The sequence below is a fragment of the Strix aluco genome, chromosome 2 (assembly GCF_031877795.1).
Source record: "Strix aluco isolate bStrAlu1 chromosome 2, bStrAlu1.hap1, whole genome shotgun sequence".
NCBI classification, from domain to species: domain Eukaryota; kingdom Metazoa; phylum Chordata; class Aves; order Strigiformes; family Strigidae; genus Strix; species Strix aluco.
This window is the reverse complement of record NC_133932.1, coordinates 71290639-71312612: the sequence shown is the minus strand read 5'-3', so window position 1 is coordinate 71312612 and position 21974 is coordinate 71290639. Positions and strand designations below refer to the sequence as shown.

At 37.0% G+C, this 21974-nt stretch overlaps 1 protein-coding gene across 10 annotated transcripts in view; it reads left to right on the top strand.

Annotated features, from left to right (window-relative positions):
* Nucleotides 1-21093, top strand: part of ATP11A (ATPase phospholipid transporting 11A) — a 133235-nt gene extending 112142 nt beyond the window's left edge. For 3 of the 10 annotated variants that reach the window (XM_074815269.1, XM_074815267.1, XM_074815276.1), the window contains 6 exons: nt 619-754; nt 1344-1367; nt 7154-7219; nt 7540-7643; nt 9493-9658; nt 16859-21093. In XM_074815269.1, coding sequence (XP_074671370.1) covers nt 619-754; nt 1344-1367; nt 7154-7219; nt 7540-7643; nt 9493-9658; nt 16859-17116 — 754 coding nt within the window. In that variant the 3' untranslated portion in view covers nt 17117-21093. Of the gene's footprint in view, nt 1-618; nt 755-1343; nt 1368-7153; nt 7220-7539; nt 7644-9492; nt 9659-11631; nt 11721-14351; nt 14468-16858 lie in introns of all 10 variants that reach the window. The other 7 variants (XM_074815270.1, XR_012621998.1, XM_074815273.1 and 4 more) reach the window with 7 other exon arrangements.
* The last annotated feature ends 881 nt before the right edge of the window (nt 21094-21974 follow it).

Sequence of the window (21974 nt, the reverse complement as noted above, 5' to 3'; positions counted from 1 at the left end):
GCAAGAACTAAAGTTGTAATATTTAAATTTTTCTTTAATAAGAAAATGCATGCTAGTGAACAGTTCTACCCTTGACCAATCGCTGTATTTTTTACATGGGAAGACATTCAAGAAATCCAAATTGACCTGAAGCTTCAACTCACTTGCAAAATCCTTGTTTCGCATGTTCCACGTAAAATTAATATTCTGTTTCGTTACAATATTCTGTATAAAAGTACCCCATGGGAAATAAAGCAAAGTCTCCAGAGACCTCTAGTGTTACCATTTAAAATCTACAGTGAATCATCACATGCAGAGCAAATACTGGAAAACAGATACCTTCTGTAAAAGGATTGAAAAGTTAATGGGTGCAGCACAGGGGAATTTATCATACAGTTGAAATAAGTAGAATTACAGACAGCAGGTAAAAGGGTTTGGTAAAAATTAAATGAAGAAGAGTAAAGAGGAGACATTCAGGAAGGACTTGGAGGTAGTGATAGACAGTTGTCACATGGAAGTGTGGTGGTTTTGCATGCAATCTCTTAATTGTTTTTCCTTCAAAAAACAATATGCGTGACATCATTTGTCTAAGATGTTTGAACATGCTGATAATGGGTGCATATATCTTACTTTACACAGAGATGTTGCCAAGAATGCTTTGCTGCGCTGGCGTGCATTTATTTATTGGACATTCCTAGGAGTGTTTGATGCTGTGGTATTTTTCTTTGGTGCCTATTTCTTGTTTGACAACACAATTGTGACCAGCAATGGACAGGTTAGTATTGGATTTGATCAGTCAATCAAAGGTAATTTTTTTAATGTTGATTGTGCTGTGAACATAGTTTTAAATGTGGGGTGGTTTTGTTTTGTTTTGTTTTTTTCCAAGAATTCCAGCACAGATGATAACTGTTTTATGAGTTATGGTGAGATAGATGGGTCATCTGTTTAGCAAAGCCTGAACTATGCAATAGGAATTCTGTGTATCAGTAAACAGAGGCATAGGATTAGATGCAATATAGGAGAAATAGATATTGTAAAATCCAAGTATCCCTTCAGAATTTCATAGTAACTTTTCTGTTTTGTGCTTAACATGCATCTGGTGAATATCTGATTAACATATCAAAAGACTCTTGTTAGAGTAGTTATGAATGATCATAAAAGAGCTTAAATATAACAAGCTTTTTAATATTTTAATTATTTTTGACATATGGCAGCTTAAAATAATCTATCTACTTGCTTTGCAGTCACATGAATGCAAATTTTAAGAACTTTTGCATTTTATTTATTTTACCCATTGATATTTTGGTCTATTTTATTTGTGTGCTTTTTTTCTTTTTGCTACTTGCTTCTCTTCCTATCCTCAGCTAATGACAACCAGCACTCACATGGTAAGACTATTGTGGATTTGTCATGATATCCATTTCATCTTTCACTGTTCTTTAATTAAACTGTTAAAGAGCAGTTAAATATTTCCTATAATTATTTCAAAATATCACTTAAACCTATAGATAGAAACGTTCTTTATTGCTACTTTATAAGTACTTAAAAATAAGAACTTTTATAGAGTATAAGGTATATTAAGGTATATGAGGTGTGGTAAAGTGCCATGAACTTTAAAAAACAACTAGGCTTTTTGCTTTCTTGCATTTTGTTACTTTGTTCTGTGCTTTTCTGTAACCTACATTTTGTTGCTGACTCTCTTTGCTACGGAAAATTTATTACAGTTTATGCTGTAAAGTGCTTGAATAGCTTTAGAAAAGACCTTAAAAGCAAGAGAGAAAATAAACTGTGCACAATTTAGTTGCCTATATGTAACGTACGTGTTTGCTAGAAATGCAATACTCAGTTATCATTAAATACCATCTGTGTGACATCTATCAGGGAAATGAACTTTTTGTGTGTGAGAGAACACTTGTTAGAGCTTTTCTAAGGACAGGATGAATTTCCATTAGACATAACTGTACACTGCAGCACGTCTATTCCTGGTACCATTATGCTCTCTGTTAGATGTTCAAAGTTCTGCATCAGCTTGTATTTATAGTCCTGAAAATTAGACTTCTCATACCTGTACGCATTTTGTAAATGGTTTGTATTGCAAATATTCTGACTGGGTTCGTTTTTGAAATTTTAGTCTACTTCTCTGGCACACATTCAATCAAATTCTTCTTGATAAAGCTCTAAAGCCAGACTAGTGCCTGATTTCCAAATTTTGAATGTTTATATCTACAACTAGATACTCATGTTAATATTTGGTGTTGTTTGAGACACTCTGACTCTTGAGTGTCAGAGTGGGTTAGAAAATTCATCATTATTCAGCATGCATGCCTGTGTGTATGTGTATTAAATTTTAATAAGTTGCTTAAAATTGTACTAAATTGTATTAAGTTGTAGCGGCCAAAATAATGCACACGTCACAATGTTCTTCTTTCTTTCTGCAGGGCAGGGGCTATTTATTTTCTTTAATATCTCTTATTCTCTCTTCTTACATTAATACATACTCATACAATAATACATACTTTTGCTCTCATCCAAGCTCTTACCTCATCCTAAGCAAATCAGCAACTAGACAGTCATCAATACTCTTATCCCACAAACAGTTCCATACCACACAGGCAGTCTCGGTGCTGCCATTTCCTTCACCACACTAGCACAGCCTGGTATCTCTCTTCAGAGGCCTGTTTCTCCTCCAAGCCTTGCTGCTTCTCCAGGCCTCTCCCGGCCTATGCAGAGCTAGCGCTTCTCCAAGCCAGCACAGGACAGAGCTCCTGAGCAGATCTCTCCACCTTAGCAGAGCTTCCCTAGGCAGAGCTCTCCACCTTCACCGAGCTCCCTGAAGCTGAGCTCTCTGACTGAGCTCCCCAAGAGCTGAAACTTCACCGAGCTGACCGGCCAATGTCCATTTGACTCTTAAGTATTGAATCTCCCACAGCTGTGCAGGGCTAACAGGATAATGCCGACTTGCCTCTTAATCATTTACCGGTAACACATGATTTGACTCATAACATATTGAATCTCCCGCAGCTGCACAGAGCTGACACTCCCACATTTATGTATAAAACTTAGAGGCTGTTGAGTTGCAATTTTAGATTTAAAGACTTAAAAATGTTAGTGTTCAGGAATAATCAGATACACATATGGGAGTTCACACATACATGAATGCTAGTTGGTGTTGATGTTTATTTCCAAGTATTTAAATTATGCAATTATGCTCACATCTGGAAAAAGTCAATGAAAGGTTTGAATATTTGAAAGGTTTACTGCAACAGTATGTTATTATGGAGCAGGGAAAAAGTAGAAAGCAGGAAAGGGAATAAAACAGCTGAAGGTAACACCATAAATAATGTAAGATGATTCAAGTTAGGTTCCAAATTCTTAAAACAGGTGCTGAAACAAAAATTTTGAGTTCTTCTTTCCCTGCAGAAATGAACTAATTACCATTGTGCAAAACTATTAAAAAGTGAAGAAATTTGATGTCTTTCACTTTGATACCTGTGTCAAACTAAAATTTGCATACCATTAAGCTTGCTTCCAAACATAATCCTCCCCAAGATGTTTCTCAGTATTTAGAAATTTGTTTGAAACTGTTTGCGTGCTGTGGAGTGATATTACTAAAATAATGGAAAAGTGTACCTTTAATCATTAAGATTTACTTTATAAATGCCCACTTTAGTCGTTCTCTGGTAAGTAAAACTAAGATGCCGAAGATTTATCTCTTATTAATTGTTATTACTTTGTGATACTGCTTTGTGTATGGTGTTCCACTTTGGATATGACATCATGTTTGGTGTTGTAAAAACATATAGTCAGAGACCAACTACATAAGGAAGGTAAGAAGAAAAGAAGGCACCGTAGAAGAAATTGCAGATTGTAAATGTCATCTTAGTTTACTCATATAACCAAATGTATTTCCTGTGTGATTTTTTTATTTTAGCATTTGATACAGAGTGGATTAAATATAATTGTTAAGTTGGGTACAAAGGTAGGAGAAACTAAGTTAAAAGGAATAACAGAATTGGAAGTACAAAACAGCAGGAAGGAAGAGAGATGAGTAGAATGATGAAATGGTACATTGGATAACAAATACAGTCACAGAAGGAGGAGGGAAAGTCTTGGATAAGCTGGGAGCAGAGAGCAGAAAAATATTTGTTAACAAACTAGATGTTAACAAACTGACTTACAAAAGAATGATTCACATCCTGAAGACATGAGTAGTATCTTGAGATATTCAGTGCTGAAAATACATTGTGAGTTTTTGTAACTCACACCATCCCATATTGCACTGCTTGCCTTTCTCTGTGCCAGATCAGCAGCCTTATGGAGTCTGGTGCTATGACCTCGTTTTCTGAGCCAAAAGGATGGGTAGGTGAAGGGTTTGGTTGCAGCCTGATGCTTTCTACCTAGCCTGACGAACAGAGACAGGGGAAGGTTCTTTCAACTTTTTTGTTTAATCTAGCAGCTTTTATTGGAAATACCAACACATCTGTTCAGTATGCAGAAACTTTGACTGACACTAGGCTCTCTGAGAGATGCCAGGTATGACACGAGTATTGTAAAATTTAACTGCAAGAATTTGAAGTTCCTGAACCAGATTCCTGTCCAGTTTTAACTGCAATGATTTTTTTTTTTTAGGGCACACAAAATATTGTGCCGATGACATGACTCTATAAAATTATTATATTACATATCAAAGTAAAAGGTCAAAATGCTGAACTTTTTTTGCACTTCATCTGGTGTTCTGTACGCTTGGTCACACATTGAGTAATTCTAAAATACTGAAATGGTTACTCAGAATAATGAATCTTTCAGCCAGTTGTTTATTTTTTTAAATTATTTTCTGTTCCCAATTGATCAGATTCTCTCAGCCTTGTTTCCTATAGATTTTTGTCTTGTGGCTGGCAGTGGTCTCCATTCAGAGTTTTTCCCGTGGCTGCACATTTGTGTGATCACTTGCCCATGGGTCCCCTGTCAGCTAATATTGGGCAAGCTCACATAAAATAAAGTAGATGGGAAGGGACCCTGGAGGTGATCCAGTTCAACTCCCTGCTTTGTGCAGGGCTAAGTTGCTTAAGACTTTGTCTAGTCTTTTTCAAGTATTGAATATCCCTGACGATGGAGATTCCATAACCTTCCTGGGCAACCTGTTCCAATGTTTTTTGCCTTCACAGTGAAAAAATTTCTCTTAATACCTAAATTCTTGTTGTTGAAGAGAGGTCTGTTCCAGTTTTTCATCTTTATAGTTGTTCTTCAAATATTTGTGGGTAGCTACTAGATTGTTCCTTAACATCCCCTCCACCAGACTAAAGAAGTCCTGTAACCTCCCTTCACAGGAGAGCTATAGACTGCTAACCAGCTTGGTTGCCTGCCACTTGATCCTTCCTAATTTTTTTCACATTCCTCCTGAACTGAGTGGCCCAGCACAGTATAGGCTTGTATTCAACCTGGAGTCCACTGCAGTTTCCTTTTCAGCAGGGCCATGGTTCAGCTAGTCAGTTCCAATATATGGTGTTACTCCTCCATAGGTGTAAAACTTTGCACTTTTCCTTATTAATTTCATAAGATATGTTAGTGTACTTCTCAAATCAGTGGAGGTCCCTCTGGACTGACACCCTGCCATTTGTTATATCAGCTATTCTCTATTTTTGTATCACCTGGTAATTTGCTCATGATGCTCCATGTGTCACCATCCAGGCCACTGACATATTCAACAATATCAGCCCCTATATCAGTCCCTAGAGTGGTTCACTCATTACCAGCAGCCAGCCAAACATCAAGGACATTTTTGAGTCCAGTGGTTTAGCCAGGTTTCATCTCAAGTAGTAGTCTGTTTACCCAGCCCCTGTTTCCTTATCTTCCAAATGAGAATGCTGAGTCAAGTGTCAAATGCCTCTCTTAAATTCAAAATAGATTGCATTCACTGCTCGCCCTCCTTAACAGCTCCTTAATCTGTTGCTCCTACACTGTTGGCTGCTCCTTTCCTTCCCAAGCTTTGCTGTTAAATGCAAGGAGCAAGCTTTGCTTGTGAAGACTAATATCCAGACTGTTGAATACTTGAGCATTTTCTTAACACCTTCCAGTAGGTTGTCTTACTACTCCATCAGTGGACTTATGTTTTCCCTTTGAAACAAGGATAGCTGTAAATATCCTGTTTGTCACCCTCAACACCCCTCACTAATCTTAGTTTGAGCTGGACTTCATCTGTGATTTTGTTCCTCCGCACCCAAGTAATGGTTTATGCTATCTGTTTTCTGCCTGGCCCTATTGTCATCTCATGTATTCTCCCATTTTGTCTTTGTGTTCATTGGGAAACTTGGCCAACTGTGTCTTCTGCTGAAATTCCATGTCTTCCTGCAGAAGAGAGTTCCTGAGATCTCAGCAGCTGTCTCTTCCAAATCATTCAGCTCTCTTGGGCAGCCTTCTCTTTCATGGGTGCAATACCCTGAATCAAAGTCTCTTCTCCTAAAATACAGTGTCGAACTCTGTTGCTTACTTTTCCAACATTTCTCTGTATCCTGAACCTTGTCATCTCATAGCTGCTGTAGTCCAGAGAATCATCTGTGACCATATTCGTCACCAGTTCTTCCCTCCGTTGGCATTAATGATCATTTCTGCCCACTTGGAAAGCTGAAGTGTTTTTACTTCATTATGCAGGGGGGGAGAAAATCAACCACAATTCAAAAGTGTTTTATCTTAAAATGTATGTAGAACATTTATGTACTTATGTGGCTTTGATGGCTATCACATTCTTTCTTGTACTGTTACTTGTCTGTATAACATGCTGTTGAACCTCCAAGAAATTGTGGGATACCAAGGACAGCAGAGAAGGGAGATTGGAGAGAAGATGATGTCCAAGAAGACTGATGAAATTACTGCAGTTTGTTTGTAAATCTCAGTGATTTGTTAACTGTGCTACACTTGATTTTTATTAAGAAAGATATCAACTTCAGGTTGAGTACATTGATTGTGTTTTTTCCTGTCTGTATGAAATCTGAGGTGTGTACATACAAGGACAAGAAACCAAAACACTTTGCACTGGCTAGGTCATGTAAGCATTCAGTGGTTTTGCTTAAGTGTCAGTTCCTGACACAAAGCAATACATAACTAAGAGGTTTATTCTGGACAATTTAGAGAGTAGTGGACAATATGACCTATAACTGCTTTGGGCCATTTTTTATAGATGTTTGGAAACTGGACCTTTGGAACACTGGTGTTTACTGTGCTTGTATTCACGGTTACACTGAAGGTAAGGTATGCTGGATTTTATCCATTGAAACTTTCTTAGAGCTTGTTTTCGAATTCCTGCTTACTTGTATCAGTTTCTCTCTACAACCATACATTGTCGTATTAGTTTAAATTAGTTTAAATACAGACTTAAATTAAATACACATTTTGCTATCTGTGCTTTCTTATTGTGCTTAAAGTTGCAAATTTTTTTTAGCTAATTTTGTGTAGAATCCTTCCCTTTTTTCAAAGGGTGTCATTTTATTTCATCTCCTGCTGACTATTCTGTTTATTCTAGATAGTATTAACACCATATAATCTCATTTGTTTTTTTTTTTCCAGCTTGCACTAGATACACACTATTGGACATGGATAAATCACTTTATGATCTGGGGATCACTGGTATTCTACATTATCTTTTCTCTGCTCTGGGGAGGAATTATTTGGTATGAACCCTAATATAAATTGCATTGCAAAAGTTGTTTGAGAAACGCAAAGTTGTTACATGTTTCACCTTTTTGTCCCAAACAGAATTAAATTTAGCTTTTCTATATTGCAGAACTCCACATAACAATCACATTTTAAACACATCAGAAGTGGCAATTAGAGAATGCTCAGCTCTTTTTTCACTGAATGTCTGTTAAAATATTCTTAAAGAAGAATATGAGAAGAATACCGGACCTCAGACTGCCACTGGGGCTATCTCAGTAGTGTTAGTCAAAAGCAGTCCAAGGGTTGGTTCAAGGAGCTGAGGCTGCCTATCTGAGGCAAAGTGTCACAGAATAGGTCATGTCTATGCAGCCTGCGGTTAGCCGCCCACCTACTGGGCTTGTCTTGGAGGGAACTAGCTGTAGCAATATAATCTAGAGCCAGGGAGTGAATTCACATTGAAGCTCTGTGGATGACTAGGAGTCCTATGTCTGAGCTCATTATTTGCCTCCTTAGTTATCAAAGTAGATTTACTGTAGATGTCTGAGCACCTACTTGTTCTACTGTTGGTAAGAAGCTTTTTAAGAATTAGTATAACTTTTGTACATAGTTGATTGAAAGTGTTTTGGTTTGTTTTTTCTATTAAAAAATTCTGTGTCCTTGAAACTGAAATTTTTGGGAAGGAGATCAAGTTGAAACAAGTTCAAGTTCTTGCTATGCCTGATTGCCATCAGGAACCTGAAGTTGCGTTTCTCACCTGTAGAGTGCCCAGTTATGAGGTTATCTCTTCTAACCTCTTCTGCTGGAGCTGTTCTACTTTGTATACATAAGTAAACATTTTGAGGAACCAGAGAGAAAGCAGAGGCTAACTGTTGCCTGGTGTTTAAGGTACTATTTAATTTGGAGTAAGGATTTAGATTTCAACGTATTCTTTGCAAATGAGTAACTACCTGTCAACTCCTTGGATATTCAGTAGCCTCTTTGTTTTTCAGTAAGATCAGATCTCAGTTTCTTCAGCATCAAAATGAAAAGAGTTTGCAGAAGTGTGACATTTTCCCTGATAATGTTTTCCAGCCATCCTTGCTGTGTATTAGAGATGTGACCATTTACATGCAGCAATGTATTTTAACTTGATTATCTTTTCAAAATGCAAAGACTTCTATCAAAATTTGGAAACTAGCAGGAAGCTGCCCTGGTGATAGGAGGGCTTTACACTGCAGTCTTGCTACAGACTGTCTGTTGATCTTTTCTCTCAGTAAACATGGCCTCTGATTCCCATTACCATACAGTGATGGCATTTTAATGACCACACAACTGCCATGGAGATGCAGGGAAACACAGAAGTGAAGGTAGTGAAAGTGAGGGACAGCTAAAATGTGGTGAATAGGTTAGGGAGCATAACATGAAACATCAGAGATGCTATGGGGAGCTTGAAAAGTGTGAAAAAAGGTATGGTCAACGAGCCTTATTCTGAGGATACATACAAACAAGCGTGCGTTGGGAAAGAGGAGGGAAGTGATGGGTGGGACACTGAGAAGAAAGGTAGAAGATACCTGGGGCAAGATAAGAAGTAGATGAAAGAGCATAAACAGGATAAGAATGTAACTTATCTTTGCAAGGGAGAGGCAGCATGGGAGGGAGGACAGTATGGTATTTCCTGCAGCCTGAAAGACAAGAGGAGGGTAGTTATCTCTAGTCAGTGCATGTTTAGATCTCCTTTTGAGAATACTGGGATGGATGAACCTTCCACAAACTGGGAAGTTGAACCTGAAGTATTTAATCACTGTAATAATTTTTGTATTTAACATTGCCAGTCTTTCTTTTGTGTATTGAAGTGTAATATGTATTTAATCTTTTTCCTACTAGGCCATTTCTCAATTATCAGAGGATGTATTATGTGTTCATGCAAATGCTATCTAGTGGTCCTGCGTGGCTGGGTATAATTCTGCTCATAACTGTCAGCCTTCTTCCAGATGTTCTCAAGAAGGTCTTATGCAGACAGTTGTGGCCTACAGCAACAGAAAGAATCCAGGTAAAATATTTTTTTATTGTGAAGTTAGTTTTTTGTATCACAAGTCTATAATAATTAGACCTCTTTCAAAGTTAGAGACAAGATTAGAACAGAGGTTCCCCATCTGTGGTGTATATCACTGGCTGAATATACCAACCACTTCTGAGCGATATGGTGAAAGACGCTGCCTGTTATTTACATGGTGGTATTTACCTGAATCCTGGGGCAACCTCAATGTCTCCATACCAGCAACCATAGGGAAACCAGCTGATGAGGATGGTAGGAGACAGGTACATGGCTCAACATGATTCCTGATTTGAGGAGACAAGGCCCAGGGGATTGGGATGTCTGTGCGGGTAGGTAGGAGGCACTTACATGGGCCTGGACAGCAGTTCTTCCTGCTGTTGTGGAGTATTCAGAGGCACTGCCCACACCCCTGAATTGAAGTAATTATCTTTCATACCAAGTCATTTTACTGCATAAATGAAACTCTAATGTGGACATTTTAGCATTTACCATGCAAGCTGAGTGTAGTTATCTAAAATGGAAAACCAGATAAAATAAGCTAAGCTCAAAACTGGTAGGAAGGGAGCATGTGATTTTATTGAAATCCCATTTGAAGCGGGGATTTGCACAAGCAGTTGCAATTCTATACCAAGGGACTCCACAACTGCATGTGTGTTTAATGTCAAACAAATCTAGAATTTATACACTTAAGATAAATGTGATTAATATATAGTATGTTGGTAAGGAATATGTAGTAAACTCATGCCAACATTCATATTGCATGATCTGCGCAATATAAATACTTTCTTAGCAAACTATTTTATACTGATGCTGTGCCTGTTACAAAAACACGTGTATTAAAACTTATTCTATTAACTTTTTCTCTTTTATATTTCAACTTACATTTTGCCTGTTCCAATACATTTATTATTTTTTTTCTACATAAACGCACCTTGCTGTGCCAATGGGATGACTTATTTCAAAATCTGTTGTCTCCTTTCTTCTGATCAGCCCAAAAGTAGAAACTACTCTGTAAATACAGGCTTGCTCTGCTGAGGCTGAAAGGGAAGTCAGGTTCTGTGGGAAGCATGGTGCTGTTCTGGTGCCATCAAACCAACCTCAATAGAAAATTACCTGTATTTTTGACCCCAATAAACTTTCATATGTTAGAAGGTAAAGGATAGTAGAGGTGTTGAACCTAAAACGTAACGTTACTGCCCTTGCCCTTTTCAGCCGTTCAACTGCCACTGGTAGGTTAAAATAATGGAGTTACCAGCAGCTGTGTGTGTAGGGATTAGTTAGCACTTTGATGTATATTTGAGAGGATACTTTGCATTAAGAGGAAAGGAATAAAGGAATTTTACTTCCAAGGAAAGTAAAATTTCCCCTTTGGCAAAGGTAAAAAAAAAAATCTTCTCTCATATCTGCAAAGTAAAACCCCTTGCGTTGTTTTGTATTCTTTGAATGTACAGTTGTGAAAATGTCCCACTTCAGGAGGACAGGAAAGAATAAAGAATAGCTGAAAACTTTCCCAGGCAGATCAGCATTTAGTGTTTTTCTATTTTGATATCTTTAATAGATGTCTCTGCCGAATATGCCACTTGTGGAAGAAGTTGATCTCAGTATAGGTTCTGCATGTTTAATTTAAAAGTCTAAAGAGGGAGAATAAGGATGGGTTAATGCAGAGGAACAAGCTAGCAAACAAAACCCCCAAACAAAGGTATTACAGCATTTCTTACAGACACTGTATATTAGTGCTGGAAAGTGAATCAATTATAAAGCAGACTTTGGGCTTAACACTGGCCATATTAATTTTTTACTATTTAGTTGAAAATCTTTGACTTTTAACCAGATATGTCCCTTGTGTTTCTTCTTCCCTCTCTTTGTGTCTTCCTGTCTTCCAATCCGCTTTGTCTAAATAACTGCTACCTTGCTTTAAACATAAATGATGTGCACGGTTACTTCCTACAATCTTCTGGGGAAATCAGACTAAACATCAGTGCCTTTCTGTTGAGCAGTCCACCATCTTTATGCTTTCTCAGACTTCAAGCAGTCTAAGTTTCTAATGGAACAAAAGGTGACTTTTTTCTGCCTTTCTGCATGCTTGGCCATTTCATTCAAAGGACAGTAAAAAGTTTGTCATCAGAAGTTATTTACCGTACTCATTATCTCCATTTCTGATTCACATCAACTATATTTTGAAGAATACTTTTTCGTATAGTTTTTTCCTCCTTCTGTTTATCTCAGAGATTCTATGTATCATTGTCACGATCCGTCACGATCATTTTTGTCACTGTTGTTACTGAATTTTACATAATGTTTCTGCCTCAAGAATTAGGATTCTTAGATCCCCATTTTAATCATTGGTCTATCTGTAGGTGAATGCATGTCATGTTTGCATTGTACCTGAGTAAATGGAATAGTTGCCACACAAAGAAGTGATAATTCTGATTATGCTGGTGTTACTAGAGTCATACAGAAAATGTACTGGAAGCCATTTAAGCGATTTTTGGAATATATTAGTATATCTGCTCTGCTGTGATAGAAGAAAATACAAATTTTTTATTAATAAGTTATCTCCAACATGCATTTGAAACTGAGCTTTCCTTATATTCCATTTTATGAAATTCCGTGCTCTTTCTAGAAAGAAAACAGCTCAAGATCCAGAAGTATATGACATTTAATATAATATAAAAGTAGAAGAAATGCTAGTAAATCTTGGCTGCCCTATAGTCTGCAAGAAAACTATTTTTGACGTAATACTAGGAGACTGTTGGTTTCCATTGCAGATCTTATATCTTTATTTCTGAACTGGTTAAGATAAAAAATACATTTCCTCCTTCTTTCCCTCTTCAAAAATGCATAGTCAGTAAAATTGACTGTAATTACATGAAGTTTTTTTGACTATTGAAAATTCCGGCTAAAATTGGCTTTTAAGTGCCTTATGATTGGTTTAAACTGAATGTCTAAACAATTATTTTTAAACTTACTGCATTCCTATAAGTTACATTGCTTTCTTTGTAATAAACGGGCTTCTGGAACAGTTGAAAAGATCAACATAGGACTAGCAGCCACCTCTCAGGTTACTAAATTAGTTTTCAGGTAGTAAGATTGCATAAAGCCTTTGAAGCAATACTTAGCTTCTAAATTTTTCAATTATTTGAGTCACTCCAGTGTGTGGTGGGTGATTGTTTTCCATCATTATCATTCAGAGTTTTTTAAACATTCTAGATATAGTTCTAGGTTTTTTTGAGAGAGATTTCCAGTGAGAGAGATATATGTACACACACAGACATACACATATGTGTGTATACGCATACATATATGTACATACAAGTATGTGTATATGTATGTATATGTGCATGTATATTTATATATATACACACATATGAACTGTTGTCTTTCTTGGGCTAAAACATTAATTCTGCAAAAGCTTTGGAGGAATCTGTTGTCTTGGTAATTTCAGTCAAAATCTGCTCATGTCTCATACATGTTCCAGTGACTCCTTTGGCTCAATGAAACAAGCTGAATTTCGTGCTTTAACTGGAAATTGTGCAGCTGTGAGATTTCTTTCAGCCTTTACTTTCAAAAAGCAGTAGGGTGGGTTTTTTAGTATATCTAATCTACATTAATTGATTATATTTCCTTTTTCTTTATTCTTCTTTTCATTAATAGCAGAAGCTCAGCAGCTCTGTTATGGAAAATATAAATTAACTTTAAATTAACCTCTTTTCATTTTTATGATTGTCACTTTGATTGACAATGTTTCAGCAATCCCAAATATTCTGTAGCTGAAATGCCAGGTATTTTGATTCTGAGCTGTAAATAACTTCTGTGCTTTCATGCCTTTAAGACGTATTTTTCTTTTTCTCTTTGCTTCTGACTGATGTTTTTTTACTTCACTTTCACTTCAGTCACAAGATCGGCCCATGAGACTCGTTATGAGGTCTCTGCCCTTTGCTGTGCTTGGGGAAACCCAAAGTGGTACTTTTGCCTGGGGAAGCCTCTCAGGGGATTCATCATTCTGTTCCTCAATGGGCTTAGCTGCTGTTGAACAACTGCACAGCACTCTTAGAAACCTGGTCACCAGCAAACTGTTGTCTTTGTCATGTGTCGGGCTGCTCTTCTGTGGAGAACAAAGAAATGGATCTTGCTGTTGCAATAATTTGAATCCCGTGGAAGAAGTTACTTTGGTAACTCCCCTGCCCTCTCTCCCAGTGGTGTAATGGTGGCTAAGCTGTAAGTCAGCCTTCATGAGCACTGGCCCTGTCACCTCCATGTGTAGCCCTCCCTTCAGTGTACCAGTTGTTCTGGGGAGTGGTGAAGTGGGACATCTGCTCCTTAATTTGGAATTAATTTGGCCTCACTGTATCACAGGGACCTCTTCCATTCAGTACAGGTTGTTGTCAGAGCAGCAGGACACACAGCCCACAGTACTTAGTCATGGTACAGTTAAGTGCTTTTGAGAGTAATTAAGTACTTTTAATAGAGTTTGAAATATAACTAAAAACATCGTCAGCGTGGCTTAAAGGATTAACCTCAGGATCAAGAAATAGAAACCTTGTTTTACACTGATAACCTTTCCTTTTGAAATCTGTCACTTGTACAGGACTTTGCTACAGTAGTTACATTTGTACCAGATGGTACAATTCATTCGTGTTTCCCTCTTGTATTCAGCAAGTCTCACTGTTTTTCCTCATCCTTGCAGAAGAGTATGAGACATAAAACAGCCCTAAATGCACTGGCGAACAGCGATGGGCCACTTCTTGAAGGAAATCTTTCAGCTTCCGAGCCATAATTAGATCAAAGCTAGGTAACAGCACTGTACGTGTTGCCAGTTCGGATTAATTTCTATGGGTGAACTGTACTATTTACAAATCAACTATTTCCTCCAGAGTTTTTGATGTACTTTATCAATATTGATACAAAAGCATTATGTTTCACATGGAGAGCCTAGTTTTTGCAAGAGGTGTTCAATGCCACAGGTAAGATCTTTTTGTCTCAGACACTTAAGGCAAAGCAATGAGTCAATATACCCATATTAAATTCCTATAAATAAATTGTGTTATGTATAGGTGTTGTGTGACATTTTTTCTCTAAGAACTGCAGTCTTTATTGCAGAGTGTACTCACATTACACCATGGTGTAGAATACATAAAGTCAGAAGTAATTCTCACACCTGAGCAGTTTATCCATCCTCTTACACTCTTGAATACATATATAGACCAAATGCAGATAGTAAACCACGAAGATAACCATACAAAAGTGAGTTACTTGTGAATAGGACCTTGGGTCAGGAGACTGGGGCTGTATATCTGACAGTATCTACCACAGCAGTGTGTTCTGTATAGACCAGTGCGTTGCTGCCTCGGATCGAGAGGAGCGTGGCAGTCTTGCCAAATACCTGAGAGAGCAGCATGAGTGGTGAGCTCCTAAATCCTCCAAACATTAGGGCAGCAGAATGAAGTTCTCTGATTACATCATCTCCTTGCCACACCACTGATTACACAAACAAGTGTAAGTAAGAAGGTACACTTTTTACTCTGAGACATTCCCATCTGGGTGCTGTATGTGTTCCAGTCCGTTCATGCTCTCCTGACCCCAGAAGCAGCACATGAGGAGTTAAGTGAAGGTGCAAAGTACCAATATGTGAAGAGGACAAATGCAATGTAATGTGCTGGTGTGAGCTGTAGGCCTTCAAGATAGTTGAAGGGTGCTTTTGATTTACTTAATGACTGCTAGACAAGTAGTAGTAGAAAACCCCAGCTTTCTTGAGTAGCTTCAGGCATGGCAGATTGAAAGTGATTGCCTTGGAGCTATGTGTAGGAAAAACATTTTATTTTAAAAAATACGTATGGTAACTAAAATGCTTCACTTCCTAGCTGGAAGAATAGGAAAAATAGTTACTATGCAGTGTATGACTACTCCTGCCGACATTTCTACAACAAAGTGTGCTAATCTGTTACCTGATTATTTATGTTTTTCTGGATTAATGTTGGTATTTGGTCTATATGTGTGTTTAAAAGAACCTAGGCTTCACTGCTAATGAGCAGTTTGGTGTAGTTTGCTGACTGTTCTAAGAATAACTGTTGTAAGACAGCTTTCTGATTGCTCCTGGTTATGTGAGAGTAATGTTCAAGCTTGTGACTGGCATTAAAACTGTAATATTAAATCTCAGCCAAACTTCTATAAGCTACTTCCTTAATATTTATTTGTGATTTTGTCACTTTTGCTACTGTGTTGCTGTTAACAGAGGAGGAGGAAGGGGATGATTAAGAATAGAGGATCAACTGGCTTATATAGTATTCATGGAGAGTGTGACTGACAACACTGATTTGAGTAATGCTTATAATGCATTTATATCTTAAATACCATCACATAACCTTCATACGCCTATACCTGGAAATTATAGGTGCATTTAGTGGGAAGAATTGGATAAACTCAACGGGGAGAGTGCTGTGCTAATTTTCTTTTAGTTTGTGCACATGTTCCAGGATCTTGTCATGCCGCCATGGTGTTACTGTAGTCCTGAGTATTTCCTGAGTGGAAGTGCCGATTCTGCCAGATTATGGAGTGATTATGTGGTACAGATAAATTTTAATGGACAATTAGACCAATATAGTATTGTGATGTGTAGTATAAATTGCCTGTATAGATGCTACCTGTAACCTAAGCAAGTCTAAGATCAGATACGGCTTAGAAGTACAAAGCAAGTGCATTAAACTTCTGGAAATTTTACCCATTAGCACAAACTAACTCTAAAGAATTCCCTCTCTTTGGAAGTACAGGGCAAAGTACTTGAATCTGTTCTGTCTTAAAATTCCCTGTAAGACGTCCTGACTAAAGAAGTTCAGAGACAAAAAGATGTAGCAGGAGAGATTGCAAAAAGAAGTATAAACCTGATTTAAAACAATTCAACTTGAAAGCAGTCCTCTGTGTCTTCATCTGTTCTTTATAAAGAGCCCTCAGGTTTAGAGATTATATGTAAAATTATGCCTGGTTCTGTAGGTCTTAATATAAAACTAATCCTGTTGAAAGTGGTTGATTGCCCAACAACATAAGGGGTTATACCTTTATATGAAACAAATAGCCAGAGTGGTGATCTAGTGAAAGGCATTGTTATACCAAGGACACAGCAGCCTTATGAAAGGATTGTAGACTACTTGCTCCAAAATCATCTATTCACTGTGTATTTGGGTTTTTTTCCTTTAACAGAATGCATCAAGGCACTGCCGGGAGCACATCTCGGAATTCACACCTCTTGCCTGTCTGAAAAGCCCAAGATACAGGAGCAGTGACTGCAGCAATTCCCCAGCAAGAAGGTCTAATTCTCATTCTAAAAAAATGATGTTTACGCACTGGAGAGGCATTGATTATTCAGTACTTCCATCTGTCTTTGGCTATTCAAATAAGCATTGCCGTTCCAGTGCAGGCTACCGCTACAGTGGGTCAGGTTTGGAAACGTCTGTATGACAGAACACCAAGTCAAGCCTTTAAAAACTGTATTTTTGTTTATTTCTTTTTTCAGAAAACAAACGTCACAGAAATATATTAAAAACTATATGTGGCTTTTGCTGTCTGAGGTAGTGTTCAGACAAACAGGATCAAGAGCTAGAAGTATGAACCCTTCCAGGCCAATAGGCCTCTTTTTATGTTCTGAACTATGGAGCAATGAACAATCTGCACAGTCTGGTACTGTGAGACTGGTAGCACTAGAAATTCTCTTCATCCTATGTCAAGACTTTTGTGCTTTTACTGCTTCTGTCATCTTTAGTCATTTTCTTTGTTACTTGAAGTGTATAGTTTCAGTCAGTGACCTACATTTTGAGATCAACAGTTTTAATTTTCAGCCAGAAGCAATGACCTCAGTTATCTCCAATGAAAGTCTCCTAAAGCATATTTAACAAGTGCTGTTTCTGATTTTCCTCTGTCCTTTTTCTTTCTTTGCTCTTTCTGTAGAACAAACTGGTGTTTCCTCTGTGCAAATCTGCTTTCAAGAAACACTCTCTAATGTTCACTTCCTTGTAAGTGGCCAAATCAGGGCTATGTCTGGTTTTCAGTTAGTTTTCTCCCGTAGAAAGATAGCCAAAACAATCCTTGTGTAGAGATGCACACACTGTATGAAGTCAAGTTGGCTGTTAATAAGGTAAATATCATCAGTGTTGATATCTATTAAAAAACTGGATATGAGTATTTTGCCTAAAAGATCTTTGTGAATTTGTCAAAGATGCAGATTACCTGGTGTTCCCATTTCCTATTCCCATGATTGTAGAATATGCATAGCAGAAAGTATTATACATTAAGCTTTTTTTGACATTTTTTCCTTAAAAGGTGAAAGGCTGTTTTTCCAAACAAGCATCTTTTACTATCTAGATTCATCCTCTTAATTTTGATTGTGTGTGTGTGGGTATGGTTAAACACTGGCTGATTGGCTTGGTAGATGTCTTGCAAAGAACACAAATGTTGACTTTTGCAAGCAAACCACGAGGTGGCACATGGCTGTTTACTAACAGTTGCACTATAGTTATGATACAGAAACTAGTTTGACTGCAGGTATTCTGTCTGAATTAATTCAAGAATGACAGCCAACTTGTACTTCTGTTTTCTCTGCTACGTTTATGTTACCTTGCACTAATTCAACTATTAGCTATGCCCTTGTCTTATTTCTTTAGTCCAGTGTTTTATTTTGGGGTGCAAAAATACCTGAAGGAGTAATCTGATTTCAGTCAATTTCAGCCTGGTGGTTAGAACTGGTTAACCATAGTCATTAAATACCTCTGGGAGGACATTAGCTAAAAATTTATTTCAGTGTGAAACCAAAATATTTGTAATTGGAGCTGCAGCCTTTATTGGAAGACCTGGCCAAGACATTGTTACTTGTCTTTTGAATGGACTAGAGTGGCAGAGAAAAATTATTTCCCTTTTTGTGTTAAAAAAAACCAAAAAAAAACCCAAAAAAAAAAAAAGAGAGGAAAAATAGTTTACTTACTAATTTACTTTTTAATAAAAGAAAAATCAGCTTACTAGGAAATGTTCCTCACAATATTTCGAGTGATTTTCACATTAAACGAACAGAAATATTATTAAAATGCTCTGGGACAAGCAGAGATTGTAAAGTGAGTTGTGAAATTTTCAGTATACCAAAGATAAGAGATTTTTAAAAAGTGTAATGGTGAGCACCACAGATGAAGGTATTTTTACCATTTAACATGTAGCACTTTTAAGTTTCAAAGAATGTCCTCATAGCAGTAACATTCTGAAATACATACATGTGTGTGTGGGTGTGTGTACATAAACTTGCCATTGCAGACTTGAATGTTGGTCAGTTAGAACCGTCCCCTACATAAAACACTGGTGTATATATTTTTTAAAAAGTTAATATGGGTATAAATTTTATACCAGTAGCAGTGACAAATTTCTTGTGTGTAGTTAACAAATTATTTGTAATGTATTTTTTAGAAATCTTAAAATTGCCTTTGCACTGAAATATTTTTCATACTGTAGCTATTTATAAATCTGTTTTACGCATACATTTGTTAACACACCATTTCTATTTTTTTTTAAGTATATGTTTTGAAGGCTTTTTTTATACCTATGAGTTTTGGCCACTTAAATTTAGCTTAGAGTGGAGTTGTGGCTGAATGTTAAAATTCTAATGAATGTCAAATTAGAAATATAGGTCTATTGCTCTGTTAGTCTCACCCAAACTATTGACATTTTGTTGGTATTTGTGATAGCGGCAATTCAGAGCGCTGTACTTTCAGTGCTATACTATTTCTGCTAGCTTTTTTACTCTATAAAGCCTCCTGCTTTTTTACTTTTCTGAGTTCCATCTTTTAGCCTTAAATAAGGAGATTTTTGCTTGATGTTTTTGAAAATGCTGCATTCCTGTTCTGCCTACTAACACAGCAGTTCATTGCAAACTTCATGTAGCCCTGCACTTCAAAATTATTGACAGTATTATTCAGGCTGAAACAAGTGCTTGGGAAATTTTAGTTAAACATGTCATTTTTTGGAGGAGAAAGAATGCTTGAATTTAAGTGGAAGTTTCTGCTTTGATTTAGCAATACTTTTACCTTTAAAAGTTGGTACTGTTTGTTTGTTTAAGTAGACCGCTTAATGGAAAAAACATAACTTGGTTTCACTTGATGTGCTTTTGCTTCAGTCCCTGTTACTATTGCCATGCAAACCTAGTCCACTGCAGCAGGTGTTAACTCGGAGTTTCACTGTAAATGGGTCAGGTGATACAAAGATGAAGAAGTAGAAGTTAGATCAGAATGCATTAGAATGTTTTACTATGGATGGGACACTGAAAGGAGACAGATTTTTATGTATCAAAAAAGACAAGAATTAAAGGGGAAAAGTATACAAATCTATATAACTTCCTAACTTGCCTTGTTTAAATTGTTGCAGCTTTAACAGCATAGTGTCTCCATAACTGCTTCTATAAATGTCTTGAAACTGGTAAGCACTAACCAAATGTATGTGAAGACTTAGAAAGTATTTCAAGCTTTTTGGCCACTGAAGTTCATATATTCCTGCAGTGGCTTGTGGCAAAAGATCGTTTTTGCTTTACCATGTACAATAATTGTTTGTTCAGCCATTTAATGTAAAAGCTTACAGTTTACTTTCTTGCTTGCATTAGCCTGTTTGTCTTGACCCAACTGGCTTGCAAATATAAAAGGAAAAAATAGCTTAATTGAGCAACTGCACTACTTTTCTTTTGGAAGCCAGTGGGATCATTGTGCTCATGCTACTGTCTCTGTTAAAAAAGCTTTAATGGAAATTTGTGAAAGTATTACGAAAGTGAAAGAGTACATGATTCTACTTTGCAAAATAGTCTAAAAATCAGTTTATATAGCTTTAATTTTTTACCTTATGAAAATTTACAGAATTTTAATCTGCATTGTATCTGACACAAATTCTGTGCTATGTACACATTGCATTTTAAATGTTCTTTCACGATCTAATGTAAAGTAGAATCTGCGAAAGTTGCTGTATGGGGGCTGTGGGGGTAGTTATCTGTGCATTAAACATTAAAGATGTCTGTAGTCATCAGCACCAAATACTGACACTTATTTTTAATTGTGCAATTATAGGTGCATTTATTTGAAAATAAATCAGCCTTCAAATCTAATGTTTAGATTATCCTAGACCACTTCGTTTATTTGATTTGAAGAGTCAGTGTGTGAATACATTACTGTAAAGTTTATTTTCAGTGCTATTTTTAACTTTTATTTCTGTAGATAACCAAATATAACTTGTTTATATTCAGTCACATTTTGGATCCTTATGTAGAATATATAAGCAGGAGACATGAATCTGCTTGCAATAAATATAAACATTCAAGACTGGTTTAAGTTCACTCACGAGTAATTAAAATAATTCTAGTATGAATATGAGATGTTTTCATATTAGTCTGTAATAAAATGTAAGTAGATAATGGAAAATGTAGTGAGTGTTTGATTCTGTTATTGAATACACTTGTAGTCACATTTATTTTCAGACAGTATATTTAGCCAGCTAAAAAAAGATAACAAAAAGGGAAATTCAGAGAAAGCTGGAACATGAGTGGTGTGTGGCGTTTGTTGCAAAGCTAGTAGAAATGGGAACCTGTCCAGGAGAGCTTTGTTCCTCCTGCACACAACTGGGTAAGTGCTAAAGTTCTTTCCAAACTAAACTTGTAAGCTACACATGGGAAGATCTGTGTTTCTGTATGGTTCTGCTCTGTGGGGTACCCAGAGCTATTTCTCCTTTCTTTTGCAGTGTTGGCAATTTAAAGAAACTGAATTAAAGGCGAAAACAATGTGCTTTGCCATTTCAGCTGGTAGCAGTGTTCACAGCTTCTTACAAAGGAGGCTGAGTGCCCAGAAATACCATCATTTTCTTTCATTTGGTGTTACAATGTTATGGGACTTTCTGTAGTTTCAAAACCATTCCAGCCCGTACAGTGCATTGAGGCAGTCAGCTGGAAGGGACCCTAGACAGCCTCCACACAGCAATTCAGAGCGTCAGGTTAGTGCCTGCCCCTTCCACGCTGAGGTGATGTAGAATGCTTAGGCACTTTATATATTGATTTTGCACTTCCCATAATAGAGTGTGCAGTGTAATGGTTTTGTATGTATATGAACTTTTTATCCAAACAATATAAGCGTATTGTGCCCATCTCCCTTTTGTACATCAAGAAATTTTGTGTTGCTACTGAATGAGCTTCTGGAGAAGGTAGTTTGAGGGGAAAAGGTAAATATGGAAGATGTTTTTCCCTTTATTCATGCAATGGAAAAAAATGCATAAAATGCAATTAGATAGAAACATTAAATTGAAACTTTTT